Source organism: Tiliqua scincoides, chromosome 2, assembly GCF_035046505.1.
Source record: "Tiliqua scincoides isolate rTilSci1 chromosome 2, rTilSci1.hap2, whole genome shotgun sequence".
NCBI classification, from domain to species: domain Eukaryota; kingdom Metazoa; phylum Chordata; class Lepidosauria; order Squamata; family Scincidae; genus Tiliqua; species Tiliqua scincoides.
Window position 1 is genome coordinate 62,897,583 of NC_089822.1, and position 16,797 is coordinate 62,914,379.

Here is a 16,797-nt window from a genome sequence, read left to right on the forward strand (position 1 = left end):
GACCTGCATCCTGGTGCCCTCCCTTGCATCTGACATAGTCCATTTTATTCTTAATAATAGTGGCAAAAGCGTATGCCACAATTAGTCTATTACAGCACAATCCTATACATGTTTACTCAGAAGTAAGTTCCATCATGTGCAATGGACCCTGTCCCCAGATTAGTGTGTTTAGGATTGCAGTCATATAACCCAGTCCTGAGCTGTCCTGGGCGCAGGGCTGCAGCAGCACTAAAAATGGCTGCCACCACATTCTGCACACTCAGGGCAGCCACCGTCGGTTCCTCAGGAGAAGGGGACTTTCATCAGGTCAGATAAAGTGAGTAGCCCAGCAATGGAGCTATTTGATTCACCACCAACCAAAAGCCTCCGTGTCAGGTGGTGACCCCAACATCGAGGCTCTGGAGCTTTGCTTCACTGGTCCTGCCTCCCTTCCTCCCTGTTCCCTCCCCTGGAATGCCTCCTTCTGCCTTCTCCACACCCTCCCCCCGCCTCCCCCCTCCCTGGAATGCTGACTCGCCCCTCGTCTCCACTTACCTCTCCGCTGCTTAGCGGTCTGTGTGATTGCTGAGAGGTGGAGCTTTGGTGGCCGCCAGGCAGTAGCCCAGCACCAACCAGTGCTGGGCCTTATGGCACATTTGCGACAGTGCATGCCGGCGGTAAGCCAGTACGCACTGTTCAGGATTGGGCCCTTAGTCTTAACAGCACCGTCTTATGCACATTTACCTGGGAGTAAGACCCACTTAACATAGAACTTACTTTTGAGTAAACATCCATAGGACTGTGCTGTAAGATTCTTAGGTTGCAATCCTATGCACATTTTTCTGGGGCTTACTCCTGAGTAGGCATTGAACAGGCTTGTGCTGTTAGTCTCTTGCAGCAAAAACCAACACACCCTCTCCCTTGGAAATTGGTACAATGTACAATAATGGTAGTGTGACTGCTTACATACTGTGCACTGAAAAGGCCACCCTGGAGGTTCTGGCATCTGAAGTATGCCTGGGGCAAGGGAGACATTCCAGCCACACAAGAACAGTTATAGAAATGCTGCAGTTTAGGTGGTGTTTGGGGTTGATCTCCAAATCTACAGCATGATGGAGAGGCCTGTCTGCATGACACTGGGGCACATTCTACTTTCTGTTATAATTCATTGGACTGGCTGTGCTGTATTTCGTTGAATGCACCTTTTGAAGCATATTACAGGTTGAGTACCCCAAAATATGGAATATTCCAAACTATGGAATCAAAATGCCTTTTTTTTTTTTACATTTTTGCCCAAGAAATAAAATTACAAACTGTGTTTTATACACAAACCTGTTTTGTGCACAAAATTATTAAAAAAAAATTGTATAAAATTACCTTCAGGCTATGTATATAATGAGTATATGAAACAAATGAATTTTGTGTTTAGACTTAGACCCCATCCCCAAGATCTCTCATTAGGTATATGCAAGCAGTCCAAAATGTGGAAAAACGCACTATCCAAAGCACTTCTGATTCTAAGCACTTCGGGTAAGGGATGCCCAACATGTAATATATGTCTGTATCCTAGCACAGGAAAGCTGAAATGCTGTATTCATCTCTGTTCACGTTTTCCCTCCCTCAAATAGTTACTTACATTATATTCAATTCTTTTTCCCAGTCCCAGAAGCCGAGCCTATTGAATATGCTCAGTTTCCTTTCTACCTCAATGGACTACGTGATACTTCTGACTTTGTGGAAGCTATTGAGAAAGTGAGAGCAATCTGCAGTAACTATACCAGTCTTGGGGTTCCCAGCTACCCAAATGGATATCCCTTCCTCTTTTGGGAACAATACATTGGTCTTCGTCATTGGCTCCTCTTGTCCATTAGCGTGGTTCTGGCTTGCACATTTCTAGTGTGTGCTCTCTTCCTTCTGAACCCCTGGACTGCTGGGATCATTGTAAGTCTTTGTTGAAGTCAAATTCCTTTCAGCATAGCTCTTGCCACAGTCGGAAAGGTTTTGTTTATGTCTGGGCTACTGATGGAGTATGCATATTGCATCATTCATGATGTATTTATTCAACTTGAGGGGTAGGGTTCATGGTAAAGGTATAAGCCTTAATAACCTTAATCCTTTGGCATACTCTATTAGCTTAAGGTGGTTTTTGTTTTGTTTTTAAATAAAGGAATTTAAAACTTTTGCCCTCATTCTGATACTCAAAGAGAAATTATTAGTGTCCCTTGAAAAAAATATTATTCTAAACAGCTAAGTAATCTTTAGGACAACACTTTGATATTTTTCTTCTCCCTCCCCCCCCCTTTTTTGAGCAGCTCATGACCCACAAATTTTATTCCTATGAAAATGAACCTGATATTCCACTCTTAAAGAGTGGAAGTCTCTTGAACTTGCATAACTACATAATAAATTGTGCTTTACTGAGTCAGTTTGGGTCATCTAGCTCTGTCTTGTCACAACAACTCACAATGGCTCTTCAGGGTTATTATCCCAGCCCTACCTGGACATGGCAGAATTTGAACGTGAGATCTTTTGCATGCAAACCATGTATTATCACAGCTGTAGTTCCATCCTTTTGACTTCATCAGGATTTGTCTGGAAGTAATGCAAGTGGTTCATGTCTTGATCCTAGCAAATTATTCCCAAGGCTTTCAGGGAGCTTGGGTAGACCTGAAATTCTGCCCCAAATGATCATCCTTCCTCAACTCAAGAGTTATTCTCCCCTCTTAGCTCTCACTGAGTGAAGTGCTCCCAGCCTGGATGCAACAAAGAGCCACACTGCTACAATAGGCCACACCACCCAGCAATAGATCATAAGGTGTGGCATGGACTATATTAATACCTTGTTTTTGGTGTAAAATTGCTGGTAGCCATAACCAATGGCAGATGAGCAGGGGGAAGAAGAGTGCTACATAAAATTACAGACACCAACTGTATAGAGTAGTCTTTTATATATTCTGGGAAGCCCTGGAGATCTTTCAGTAAAGGGGCATTCTTGTCAAATGGAAAGTTGATGTTATTCTGTCTAAATTTTTAACACTTCCTTCTCACTTGTAAAATGGCAGAGGTAGAAAGCAATTACCAGGCTTTTTTGTCCTATAGATCTGTACAGCAGGTATGCTAAAAGGTAAATGTTTAGTCTAGAATAGCTTTCAAAAGACATAGGCTGTGTATGTTACCATTCATGAGTCATTAGCTTATAAAATAATTTATTGTAGCGTCTACAGGGGGAGGGGAAAGGTTTGCTTGCAGAAGGGTATTTTACCTTTTTTCAGAGAGTGCTCAGGCTTTCTTCCTTCTTGCAGCTCTCTTGTAATTCCCGAAATATTTTGATGCCTTTTTTGCATTTCCCCTGTCTCTTACATTTTTTTTTTACAAAGTAGATGAAAGCAGAGAAGTAAAAACTGTTGCTTAGCTTTCCTTTGTCCATGCCAATCCCTCCAAAGTTCTTCAAAGCTAAAAGGCCCTTTGTAACATGACACCCATCAGCTGATTATGGCATTCACTGTTTTCTGTGCATCAAAACTACTCCAGAGTCATCTTCACTTGCTCCATAATTTGGTCAAAAGGATAGGGGGAAGCATAGCCCAAATCCCTGTATTTTTCTTTGGTTTTGCCACTAATGTGGAATGCATAATGTGGAATATTTGGGGGGGGGGGGGATGTTCAAATATATTTCAGATTGTACTGCCAAATTTATAAACAAAATTAACAGCTGGCTTCAGAGGATATTATTAAAACTGGAGGTCATGAGGAGCATAGGCACTTCATTGAGGAAATGAGAATAACATAAGGCAGCAGTCTATTTCTCTGTAAAAATAAGTTTGCTAACTACCATTTTCAATCTGTATAGGTGGTGGTGCTGGCTCTGATGACAGTAGAACTCTTTGGCATGATGGGTCTGATTGGAATAAAGCTGAGTGCAGTGCCTGTGGTCATCCTGATTGCTTCCGTCGGCATTGGAGTGGAGTTCACTGTTCACATTGCCTTGGTAGGTGGCATCTGAGTAGCCTGTACGTTTCTCATTATGCAAAAACTCAGGAAAATTCAGTTCATCCCGTCAGTTAGGTACAATTCTCTCAGATATGCCTAAGTTCAAAATTTTGTCTGTGGGCACATGATGCAAGGCCCTTACTGAAGCTAAGAAGTTGTTGGCTTGCATATTGCCTGGATGAGGGACTGTCTGAGAACCCCACCTTGAACTGTGTCAGTAGAAGAAAAGTTGAAATATAATTGTTATAATACATTATGACATGCTATTCCATGCCCAAAATGCTTGCGTGTGGCAAGCTAGCACCTCCAGAAAACCAGTTAGAACACAAACTGTTCTCCATGGTTTGCTAGTTTTCAATGTCCAGGAAGTCTTTGATATACATTTGAATGCTTCATGCCTGCATAGTCATCCACTCAGTCAGAAGCAGTTCAGTCACAGGATGATTATATCCCTTTCCTTTTCTTACCTTTTTTGTCTGTCCTATCCTACACCATTTGAATACATTCTGAGACTAGTTTGGTAAGGTAGTAGTTTGTAGTGAGCCTCATGTTGCATTGATCTGTTGTGATAGTTCACATTAGTTCATAATACATTGATGTTTAGTTGTCAGCTCTTTCTAGAGACCTACATTAGATGCATGGCCTTTGGACTCACACAGATGTAAACATTCATTCAAACATGCATGCACACATGGGCTACCCAGTCCTAAGCTGCGCTGGCACAGCAGGCCGCAAGGCGTTTGCTGTATCCAGCATAGCTTTAGAGCTGGTTGGAGGTCTCCTCAAGATAAGGAGATATTTTTTCCCCGTGCCGAGTAATGCCCCATCCTTCCCAATGGGGTTACTTGGATCTGTGCCTGCTGAATAGCAACTGCAAGTCCAAGCAGCCTATTTTAAAATTTTAGGGTGGGTTAGGATATGGTAGTGGCCTGCTCCGCTGATCCTGCTCCCTGTTACACCCCCTTCCCACCTCAGAGAGCCAGCTTTGGATTGCGCTCTGAGTTATTTTAGGACAACTGTAAAAATGTTACTGGCTCCTGATAGCACACCTCTTCACCTTTACCTAAATTTATAATTTTTTTTATTTTTTAAAATAAGTGACAGAGTGGAGAAAAATAACCAGTTATCTTCTAATTTACAAATGCTTCTCTGCTTGGTCACCCCTGGAGATTCTACACAAATGGCTCATTACATGATATTGCTGTATTTGGACCACTTCAATGACAGGTGGAGAACACATGACTGAATGTTCCTCCATTTGAAAAATCTTTCTAGACATAGAACAACCACCTATATCAGTAGCCCCCAACTTACATCCTGGTTCTTTTTCTGGATGTTTGTCCAGAATGGAAGTCAGAACAGTGCTATCATGCTTGCATTACAGCATAAGTCTGGACGGACTGCAAAAGCACTGATGCAGCTGTCCCTCAGTCAGGACATCTGTAAGTCAGGGACTACCTGTATATAATGAGGTATTAATGAATTCTGAGCCCCAAAAGAGCATTTATGTGGACAGTTATATATTAGATAACTGAACCACCTTTATGTTCATTAATAAATTTCCTAAGAGCTTCTCTAAGAAAACAGCTATTGGTGCAGACTGCATTGCCATCAGCTATGTTTTCCATTTGGGGGGAGATCCCCCAGTGGCAGACCTCCCCAGCCCTGTGCCCTGGGGCAAAGTTCTGTGATGGCACCCCCTGTGGGATGTTGCCGCTCCCCCCACACACAAATCTGTCCCTCCCCCCACTTACCTGAAACTTACGGAGCCTCGTGGGACCCCAGGCTGCATTGGGGAAGCTTCCTGAGGCTTCCCCAAAGCTTTTAGCTGTGCTTCCGGAAAACCAAAAGCACAGTTTCCGACCCCATTGCCGGGGCATTTGTTCCATAGAATGAATGGAAGGTCCAGCACTTGAGATCCCCATAATTTTTTCCACATTTCTATGTGGCTATAGAAGGAGTACTTCAGGACTTTAGGAGCAAGCAGTGGCAATTTTTAAAGACAGTTTGAACCCTACCTCTTATTTTTTGTGAGTTAAAGGCAAGCCAAATCATATGCTTATGCAATACTTAATGCTATCAGCTTTCTTGCTGTACAAAATCTAAATTCATGACTGACTTTTACTTAAATATCAAATGGACCAGATTCAATCCAAAGCAAATTTAAATCCCCTTTTCCTCAGTCAAAATGGAGTGCTCCAATAACAGGACAATTTGAGTGACCTGCTGAAAATAAAGAATCAAATTGTTCTAACAAAACATACTGCACTCAGGATCTGTAAATTAATTCTCCATTGCTTATGAATTGTGACGTCTGATTTTTAACTACCATCCTACAAATGATTGCTTGACCAACTCCAACTTCCAATTGTGTGTGTAATCCAGTAGAGACCTGGCTGTATCAAAGTGTTTGGAAGTATGAAGTCTTACATTTTTGGAATCTTTGTAGAGATCCTTTTTAATGCATTTAGAGCCTTAACAGCCCATGATCATGACCTGTAGGATTTGGATAGTAATCCTCATAATATTCTGTGTCGGAAGAATTCTCTGCTTACTAGAAGCAATTCCAAAATGAATTATGCAGTTTTAGCATAAGAACAGGCATGTGCAATAACTACCGTCATGCTTATTAACGTATATTAACTGGGCCTGATGTGGAATGTGTGTCTGAACATTCATAGAGTGCCTTTAACTCATAAGAGTGTATCCATAGCTTTCCGTATTATCTGTGATTAGGGCGAAGGCTTTCAGTCAAAGAGCATAACTTCAAGATAGGGCTGAATCCTTTCATTTTGCAAATTCAGTACACCAACTGATTGTGTTGGCAACCTTCAGTCTCGAAAGACTATGGTATTGTGCTCTGAATCAGACCAACTGATTACAAAATCAGAAATCTACCTTGAATACTAATTCGCCATATTAAATATAGTAAACTACTGACTAATGGGGTTTAGATTGTGGCAACTTCTTTTCTCCTCTAGAAATAAAAATTCAAGAATCCCTGTAAACTGTACACACTAATCCGATGGCACGAATGTCATTCTTTTCCAGGCATTTCTGACTGCCATAGGAGACAAGAATCGCAGAGCTGTCCTTGCATTAGAACACATGTTTGCCCCTGTGTTGGATGGAGCTGTTTCTACACTGCTTGGTGTATTAATGCTTGCAGGATCTGAGTTTGACTTTATTGTCAGGTAAAACATATGCACATCCCTCCTTCCTGCCCCCTTTTGCTTTATTGAAATGAAATGAATAGAGCAGAATCTCATTTATCTGAGTAGTCAAGGGTACCTACACAGTTATTGTCTATTCGGAAATGTGGTTAAGAGGCATGCACTTTAAACTGGTTTACATTCTCTCATGGAGCTATATTGGGGCACCTTGATGAATTGGGGTGATCAAAAATCAGATAACTGAGATTCTTTTTATGGGAGTGCTGTTGTGTTTTTTCATTTATTCACTGTTGTATAGTGCGCATGATGTGCTGAACATGCTTATGGTTCCACTTTCATGGTTCCACTTTCACTGTGCTTTATTAATTGCTTGTTGCATTTTAGTTGCTTTTCCATTGAGGGCTCTGGATTTTGTTCCTTTAGCTCCAGCTCAGAAAGGGTCTTCTGTAGCCTACAGTCTGCTCAGTAACAAAATAAAGTTGGTCTCAAAGAGCTAGTATTGTCCAGCGACTAGCTGTAGGTGACCTTTAACCTAACCACTCTTCCAAACTATTTAAATGCAGAGCATTTGGAGTGGAGAGGCCTGAAAAACTATAAACATCCTGCAACTGAAACTTTCTTTCCCTCCCCCTTTCTCTTTTTCCCTGATTGAAGCTTATGGAAACCTTTGGTGACCGAAATAAAAAGTTCAGGGCAGATTGTGAACAGGCAGTCACCCCCGTCATCACAGAATGTAACCTAAAAATACATAAAGTAAAGCCTGAAGGCCCTTCTGTCTGAAGCTAAAAGGGATCCTGTTTTCTTGTGGATTTAATTAAGAATGTGAATTTAGCAGATAAAAGTGTAGGACCAGTTTTTCTTTGGAAGGAAATTTGAGAGGGTTGGTGAAATGGATCCTGTCCTGTTGCTCCAAACAACCTCTGCAAAGCGGCTAACTAGAAAAGCAACACTGACTCTTGCTCTCTGTGGCACTGCATGGCAATAGCAAAACAAAACAAGGTTTGATGGCAGGAGCCCCAAGTAAAAATAGGCTCTTCAGGCTGATTTGAGCCAGGATAAAGAAATAGTTGACAGCAATACAACAACAAAAAGGAAGACTTGGAGAACAGCACTTCGGGAGCATACATAATGGCAGCCTCTCATGCTTTGAGAAATCATACTGGACCAGTTTGGACAATATTACCCACTGGCCTTGCCCATGATGCAATGAAGGGCATGAGCATGCATGCCCTGCCCTGTTCCATTCTGCATTATTGGAGGGAGGCAGGCTGTTCAAACTGTCCCTCATATGCAATTTAAACATTAGTTTTTAATTTTTATGTTGGGATGGTTTGGACAGTTCACTTTCCATGTGGTTATGTGAAACAGAATGAGGTCCTGGGATGGGTGGGTGACATGTGCATTCACATACCCTGTGGTGTTGTTGGTTGTTGGTAGGACTGTATCATCAATGGACTGTATCTTTCAAACCAACCAACCTTTTTTTCTAAATTTGCCCTCAGCGTGAAAACTGGGTTTATACTTAATTCCACTAAAGCCCTCCCTCCTGCCCCACTCCTTTCCTGCACCCAGCTGAATTCCTTACATGTCCCTAAGTCCCTCAGCTTTACATTCACCTTTACCCCTCACCATTTCACCTCCAACCTGAGGTAATGGGGCACGCAGCAGTGAGGAAGTCAAATCCAGCATTTGGAAAAGTCTGAAGTAACTATAAATGTTTATAGGGCTGTTATCAGTGAGGTGTGCAAACATTATTTGTGCCTCCCTGTTGCTATGTGAGAACATATTCACCCTTGGTTTGAGAAACACTCACCCTTTTGAGGTGTTCAAAAAAGGTGCAATGAAGTACACAGAGGGTTGTGGTATTGTGGTGGCATGTTCCTCCCCCAACTAATGAATGTCTGCAGAACAAGCAGGAACCTGCCATGGCATCCTTCATGTGCATTCATTGTACCTACCTTGAATGTCTGAAAAGGACTAGTAGTGTGTTACAGTTTGACCAGGAAGGGGGAATTGTTGCATAGAAACAACTGAAGAAAGCTTGGGGAAAAGTTAGGTACTGCTGATGCACAGGCTGTTTTTGTTTCAGTGAGGTTTCTGCTCTGACTGCATTGAGCACTAAACTCCACAATTCAAGTGTTCAGTAGATTGCATCTATTACCTCTTTTATTTGACAATAATTGACTACATTACAACACTTTCAATTGCTAATTTTTTATGTTTGCTTTAAAAAAGTAGGAAAATGACCATTTCATATTTGAAAGCTGACTTTTTTTTAACTTGGCCTCATTTTTTAACCCAATCTAGTCTTCATTTTTTCTAGCCTTAAAAAAAAGGATGATCTAAATTAAACGAATAAAGTTTTGGCATTGTTTCAAGAGCTGAGAAAGGCTCCAAACTTCCTGCAAGGAATCGATTTTTAGTCCAATAGCATGTCTGGGTAGAGATTTTTGTATACGCAGATTAATCTGATCTACAATCAGCCTGTTTATTCTAGAGCTAGACTGATGAGATGCAAATGGCTCCATGTGTCTTTTATTGATGGTGTTCATAGTATAAAGTACTGTCAGCTTACATAAACAGAAGAGATTGGCTTGTTGATGGCTTTTTAAAAAAATCTGTTGCTGCAGATCTGAAATTTCTAGCTGTAATTCTATTGTAATAGGATGATAGTTGTAGCTTTGTATGTTAATAGATTTGATATTGAACGCCAGAGAGATTGTTTTTTGCTATGTAGTTAGCAGGGTCATTGGTAAAAGAGTGGTTCCCAGCTTCCCCTTCTTTCCCTTTCACCTTCCAACTTTGCCTGTTGGCATCCTTCAGTCTCGGAAGACTATGGTATTGCGCTCTGAATGGTGGTTCTGGAACAGAGTGTCCTCTCCAGTGCGTAAAGCCTGGGTAAAGTAAAGCCTGGGTAAAGCCTGAGACCTAATGCCCCCAATTCCATTAGCAATGAAATGCATCTTTGAGTTTAGTCCTGCCCCTCCCTCGCTGGATACCAACTAGCAAGGCTTTCCTCTAGCTGGCAGGTTTACCATCTTATTCATGAAAGATACCAGATCTTAGCCCTCAGTGGTGGGAAAGGACAACCACTTGTGCACTCTCCTCTTCTTCCATAGTAGTTCAGCCTTTATGTTTGAATTGGCTGACACAAAACAAGAGCATTCAGAGATGCTAAATTGTTCAACAAAAGATTAGCCTGCAATGCAGCTCTGCTATTGTAGAGTGTTCTTACTCAGTACAATGCTCAGGCTTTCCATAGAATGGCCTGCATTTTCTTTGCAAAAGCTGGTTCCTGTGTCTAAAAAGGTTGCAATTTGAGCTATTTGGTAAAACTGGAACTCACAGAATTCTAGGCGGAAAGTTGTGATTAATGAATGGCAAGGGAAAGTCTTACCTGATACACTAGAGATTTAATTAGAGATTCTGCTGTTAGATGCAGAAGCATTTCACAGTGGATTAGCTGCTGGGAGAAGTAGATTTCTTTTTCCTTCTAGGCTAAATTGTTTAAATTCTACACCCTTCGCTTCATTTGTTTGCTTCTGCTGGGTTTTCACGAATGGGGGCCCCTTTTCATTGTGTTTGTGCTTTCAATCTGTTCAGGCATTCAGTTCACATTCCATATTTTTGTGTTTGTGTAACACATTCATAAATAACATTACATGCATACAAGTTTTTGGTAAATTAACATGCTTTTTTTCTTTCCTTTAAAAACTAACACTTTGGGTTGCGGAATGTAGCCTCTCTAATCCAAAAGGTAAAAAGAAAAACCATGCATACTGACTTTGTAAATGAATAATAATTCTGAGCAATATGTTGATATGTTTGCATTGGAAAAAATTATAAAATCAATTGTTTTTTCTCTTCTGTTAACATATAGCTCATTATAAATATTAAAATATTTCAGGTATTTCTTTGCTGTTTTGGCGATCTTAACCATCTTGGGTGCTTTGAATGGACTGGTGCTACTTCCGGTTCTCCTTTCTATCTTTGGACCATATCCTGAGGTCAGTTTTATATTCCCTGATAATGTAGTTACCCCTTTTCTCAACTACTGTTTATGATTTTATCTACTTTATATGTGTGCTACTTTCTTATAACTACTTACATTGTAATGTTTAACATTTTAGTACTGATATTAGACAGTCTTTAAAAATAAATTTGAGTCTGAAATCTGATTTTGGTTGTACAAATCTAACTTCTTTAAGTGTTGATGTTGAAAATCAGATTCTATTGTAGTTCAGCTAAAAGGTTGTTGTAAAGACTAAAATATAACTGTATATGTGGAGCACAGAATATGTGACTTCTTCAGTTGGCCTCATGGATGGGGTCAGCTCTGAAAGCGCTATGTAGATGCTGAGGTTTATTATTATTATTATTATTTTAGATGCTTCCCCATTCTTCTCTAGGGATAAGGTAATGCACGGCTCATGTAGTGTGAGCTGCATCTGTGAAGAGCAAAGGAGAAAGGAAGCTCCTGGGGAATTGAGAATTTTGTTTTAAAATCCCAGGGTCTAGAGGAGAAAACAAAATAGCATTATTGGTATCATTAATTACAATTCACAGATTTTTCCCATGTCGTTTAGTGTGCATATTTATTTTCTGTAGCATTTCTTTTCATTTTAATTAATAAGAGGAAAAAATTGGGGTGTGGACAGTGCTCAGTGATAGCCCTGAGCACTGTTGGTAACAGCCCAGTCCTATCCACACTTTCCTGGGAGTAAGCCCCATTGACACTAATGGGACTTACTTCTGAGTAAACATGCATAGGATACGGCTGTTAATCAGTTGAGAAAAATTAAAGGATGTTAGGAGAGGTGTTCCACAAGAGACTGGGAATGCCACTGACTTTCACTGTCACCCAGAGTTCACCCCAGATTTCCAGTCTTGAAGATGAAGATGAAATTTGGATGTTTTTTTCTTCTTCAGCGAAAGATCTAGCAATTATTTTCTGTGTTAGATGTCAGATTCTGCACTGTATCCTGATATTTAAACCCCCCATTAAAGTATTATATTGCTGCTTTAATGAGTTTTTATGAGATGCAAGGGGTTACATTAAGAATATAAATGGAGCCTCAGGTTTTATAGCCCTGCAAATTTCTGATTAACACATTGAATCAGAGTTTGTCTTCCAAAGTTCAGGGCTTGAATTTGTTAATAATAATACTTACAACCTAAACCTACCTAAATCCCGGTGCAGCAATGCAGTGGCCCTGCACAGCTACCACTGTATCCCGCAGGGGATTTTCAGCTGCTGGAGGTCTCCTCAGGGTAAGGAGACATTCATACCCTTACCCCGGAGTAAGCCCCAGCAACCGCTATGGGTCAACTTGAATCTGTGCCAGTTTCATTGCTGGCGCAAGTCCATATTGACCTAGGAAGGCAAATCAGACCTGGGAAAGAGGTTGGGATTTGGTGTACACTGCAACTGATTCCACCCTCCCTCTGGACCTGATCTGCCCACCTCCCCAGCCTACCACCACCACATTCTGCCTACCCTCTCCCCCATGCCACCTGTGCTTTGCTGTTGCTGCCCAGAAACACTCCACTGGTGAGTGGGAGGGGCCACTTACACAGTGTGTTGCAGCACCTGTGATATTTACCATGCCATCCCCCCTATAGCTATGCCACTGCTAGTGACCAAAAATCCCTCACCTTGTGTAGCCATTCATGGAACCTCAAATGGCAGGAAGGCACTGACCAGTCCTTCAGATGTTGAAAAAAATGCATGCAGTAGTTGTAACTAAGAAAAAGCAGTCCTGGCACCAGGATATTTAAAGCTTCAAATGTAAGAACTAGCATTTTTAAATGAGCTTGGAAACATAGCCATTAGAATAAATAAATGACTGGAATAAATAATAAATAATGCTCCATCCATCTGGCTCTGGTCAACAGTCTGGCAGCAGTGTTTTGGACCAGCTAAATTTTCCAAATACTCTTCAAAGGCATACATTATCTGTACGAATATGTATAATTTAAGCCAGAAGCATAGGCGCACATGTCACAAGCAACAATAAAAATTCCATAAGAAATATCAGATATGGCTGAATAAAATACCATGGTTGAATCAAATCCAACCATGTTTCATGCTGATGGATTCTTCATCAAGAGATACTAGAAACAATTTTAGCTGCTCAACAAAGTGAAACAGCTTGAACCTTTTGATGATAGCAGTTAATATTTTTCAAATTGTCACTCTTAGGTTTCTCCAGCTGATGGAAGAAGCAGGTTACCTACTCCTGAGCCTCCCCCAAGTGTTGTGAGGTTTGCCGTACCACTGGGCCAGACTCAGAATGGGTCCGATTCTTCTGATTCTGAGTATAGTTCTCAGACTACCGTATCAGGAATCAGCGAGGAGCTCCAACAATATGAGGCCACACAAAGATCTGGTGCCCCAGCCCGGCAAGTAATAGTTGAAGCAACTGAAAATCCTGTATTTGCCAGATCCAGTGTAAGTAGCCAAGTCTTACCAGTTTCTTTTTCTAGTTATTTTGTACAGCCCTCACATTCGTTTGCTATCTCCTGTGCAATGTTCTTTAACCATCTTTCATTTCTGGATTCACCTGATACAAACCTCAGAAACTTTTCAGAATGAGAAGACAAGTCTTGGAACCAATTCAGTGCTAAACAAGGGTAGACGTTTTTTGGTCTCAGTCATTATTCTGTTTACAAGAATTTAGGTTTCCTAATGGAAGAGTTTGTGGTGTAGTGGATGTGTTGATGTGTGATACACACAGTTCTGGTGATATTGTTTCCAACTAGAAACATAAGATTCGTAGGTTCACTCCTCTGCCCCCATACAAACTATTCTTGGTGCAATAGATAAGAAAATAGAAGTTGCTAAAACATGAACCTTTATTCTGCTCCATACAATCACAAAATGCATTAATCATAACCCTAATCCAGTAATAAATCTTGGCATAAAATGCCATAAGCCATGAATATTCCTTCAGTCATTCCAAACTGTTGCCCTAACCAAAGCACCCATCATTGTCATTGGACTAACATAACTTAGAGACAAAACTAAGGGTTCCTTTTCTTGTGCATGGGCACAGAACGAAGCTGCATCCTGGGATGAATTGCAGATCGGTAAAGGCCTAAAAATAGGTACAAGCAGAGCCACGTTATGAGCTGGTCATGGCTGTTTGATTTGGCCACTCTGCTTTACACTTTTTACTAAAAGCTAAAAAACCGATCTGACGACTTCTGCATCCCACTAATGTCTTGCTTACATACAGTACGCTAGCCTAACTATAGCTACTGTCAGAGCCCAACAATGCTTGGTTAGAAACCCACTTGAAAAACTACTCTTATTCCACTTTCTTGAAAAATACTGAGAAGTGTCAGGAAAGGTTTTGAGTGAGTGAGGGCCCAATCCTTTCCCCTGCCAGTCCACAGTATGAAGCTGTGCCAAGAGAGTATGCACTGCATACTATGGTATGGGGAGGGGTAGCCAGTTGGCCAGCAAGACACAAGTAAAAAACCTTTTTACTTAGCCTCCCTGTAGGCCACCTGATCACCTAGGATCTCTTTGGGCCTACAACAGCTATATTGCCAGCATACATTCAAGGAGAGACAGGGGGGTTGTCAGGCAGCAAAAAAATGATAGTATCCTGGTGCTACTGCTGGGATCCACCACCCCCTTCTTCCCCTCTCCCCACCCCAAACCGCTCAAGCCACTAACCTGCCTGCTCCGATGCAGCATCTGCATGGCTTTGGTATGTGTGCCAGACTTCTGGACACTTGTGCCAGTTGGTCCTGCATTGTGTGACAGCAGTACACTATTTGCAACATGATTGTGCCACTTTTGGTGGCATAATAGACGTTCCACTGCCATAAATGGCCATAGGATTGGGCCATGAATGATTATATAAGTGGTTTTCAAACGTTTTAGCACCAGGACCAATGTGTGATACACACAGTTCTGGTGATTATCTGTTATCTGTTGGGACCCACCATAAGTGATGTCATTAACCTAGAAGTGATGTCATGGCCAGAAATGACATCACCAATTTAGGCTTCAAACCTAAGCTGCGATCAGCCAAAGGTCCCATTACACAGCACGCTTGTGCTGTTATTTTGCATAGCTAAAAATGCAAACATTCCAGCTCAGAAGTCAAACCAGAATGCAGACTTGGATCCTTCTCCAACCATACAGCCCTCCCCCCTTTCCTAAGTCCCCTCTTCCCACCTATTCAAAGTAAAGCACTATGCTCTCTTTCACTGAGAGCTCACCCTGCCCAGCAGCTCTATATGCTGTATTTTTCACTCTGTACCCTGAATTTTCAATGATGGCTTGAGCTAGGTGCTACATGACCCACTTGAAATTGACTCACGATCCACCTAGTGGGTCCCAACCCAAAATTTGGAATATATACTCAGTGCATCAGAAGCATTTGTGTGGATGCCAACACAGACAAATGTGCATTCTATTATTGTTGAAATAGTTTGCTGCTTGTTATGGTGATTTTCAAAGAGAGCTATGTAGTGAAAACACATGTCAGAATTGCACTGGAAAAACATCCTGTGGTGTGATGCCATGGAAGAGTCTCATGAAGAAGGTGCAACCTTTTGTTTTCAACATCTGATTCAAAGACTTCATTACCCTTTTTATTTCCAGGTGTTCCAACCAGATACAAGATATCATAAGCCAAGAATACAGACAAACCTAGAGTCTGGATCTCAACAAGCGTGGCATCAAAGTAAGCAACCCAAAAGAGAACCAAGGGAAGGACTCCGACCACCCCCTTACTGGCCACGCAGAGATGCTTTTGAAACTTCTACTGATGGACATTCTTGCCCTAGTAATAGGGACTGCTCTGGTAATAGAGCTCATTCTCAGAACATCAGAAGCCCACCTTTCACTCCCACGGGCTCTTCCGCACCAGCTTACTGCCAGCCTATCACTACTGTGACTGCCTCAGCTTCAGTTACTGTTGCTGTCCATCCTGCTGTGCACAGCCACAACATGCGTGGAGGAGGCTTTCCCTCTTACGAGGGATATCACGAAACTGACCATGGACAATTTGAGGATCCTCATGTGCCTTTTAATGTCCGATGTGAGAGGAGGAACTCTAAAGTAGAAGTAATAGAGCTGCAAGATGTTGAATGTGAAGAAAGGACACATGGCAACAGCTCAGATTAAGGTAAGTTGGTTGTGTTTTTTTGCCCTACTGGGAAGTATTGTCATTCCTTTGTTCAGGCATGCAGAAATTGAAAATCATGTATGGTTCCTTAAAAGATATTTTATTGCAGGAGCTTTTAATATTCAATAATTGTGTTTTCTGCAGTCAGCAGTAATGCTTAAGGAATTATTTTAGGGTGAAATTCTTACATTTTAAAGTGCCCTCGACCAAAAGTGCCAGTGACCTCCAGTGATAAGTCTATGTTGCTTGCCTAATGGAGAACATGAATTTGAGTTTTCATGTGATTTGTGTAAGATAATGTTGGGATCAGAAACTAGAAGGTCCTGACTAGTGGCTGATCTACACATTCAGAAAAGCATAATCTCAAAGTACGAGGATCAAAGTACTTGAGAAGGTTGGTGCGAAAATTGCATGGTTGAACAAACTCCCACATTGAAAGAAACTTCCTTGCCCATGGAAAGCTGGCTAGCTGGCACTGAGTCTTGGACAGCCCAATCTTAAACTGCACT

General features: G+C 41.5%; 1 protein-coding gene across 1 annotated transcript in view; it reads left to right on the forward strand.

Moving 5' to 3' along the window:
- The window catches only part of PTCH1 (patched 1), a 101,735-nt gene that overhangs the window by 79,522 nt on the left and 5,416 nt on the right, over positions 1-16,797 (forward strand). The window contains exons 18-23 of the mRNA XM_066614933.1: positions 1,640-1,920; positions 3,830-3,967; positions 7,021-7,163; positions 11,050-11,149; positions 13,345-13,593; positions 15,763-16,288. Of these exons, the coding sequence (XP_066471030.1) occupies positions 1,640-1,920; positions 3,830-3,967; positions 7,021-7,163; positions 11,050-11,149; positions 13,345-13,593; positions 15,763-16,287 (1,436 nt within the window). The 3' untranslated portion in view covers position 16,288. The remainder of the gene's footprint in view (positions 1-1,639; positions 1,921-3,829; positions 3,968-7,020; positions 7,164-11,049; positions 11,150-13,344; positions 13,594-15,762; positions 16,289-16,797) is intronic.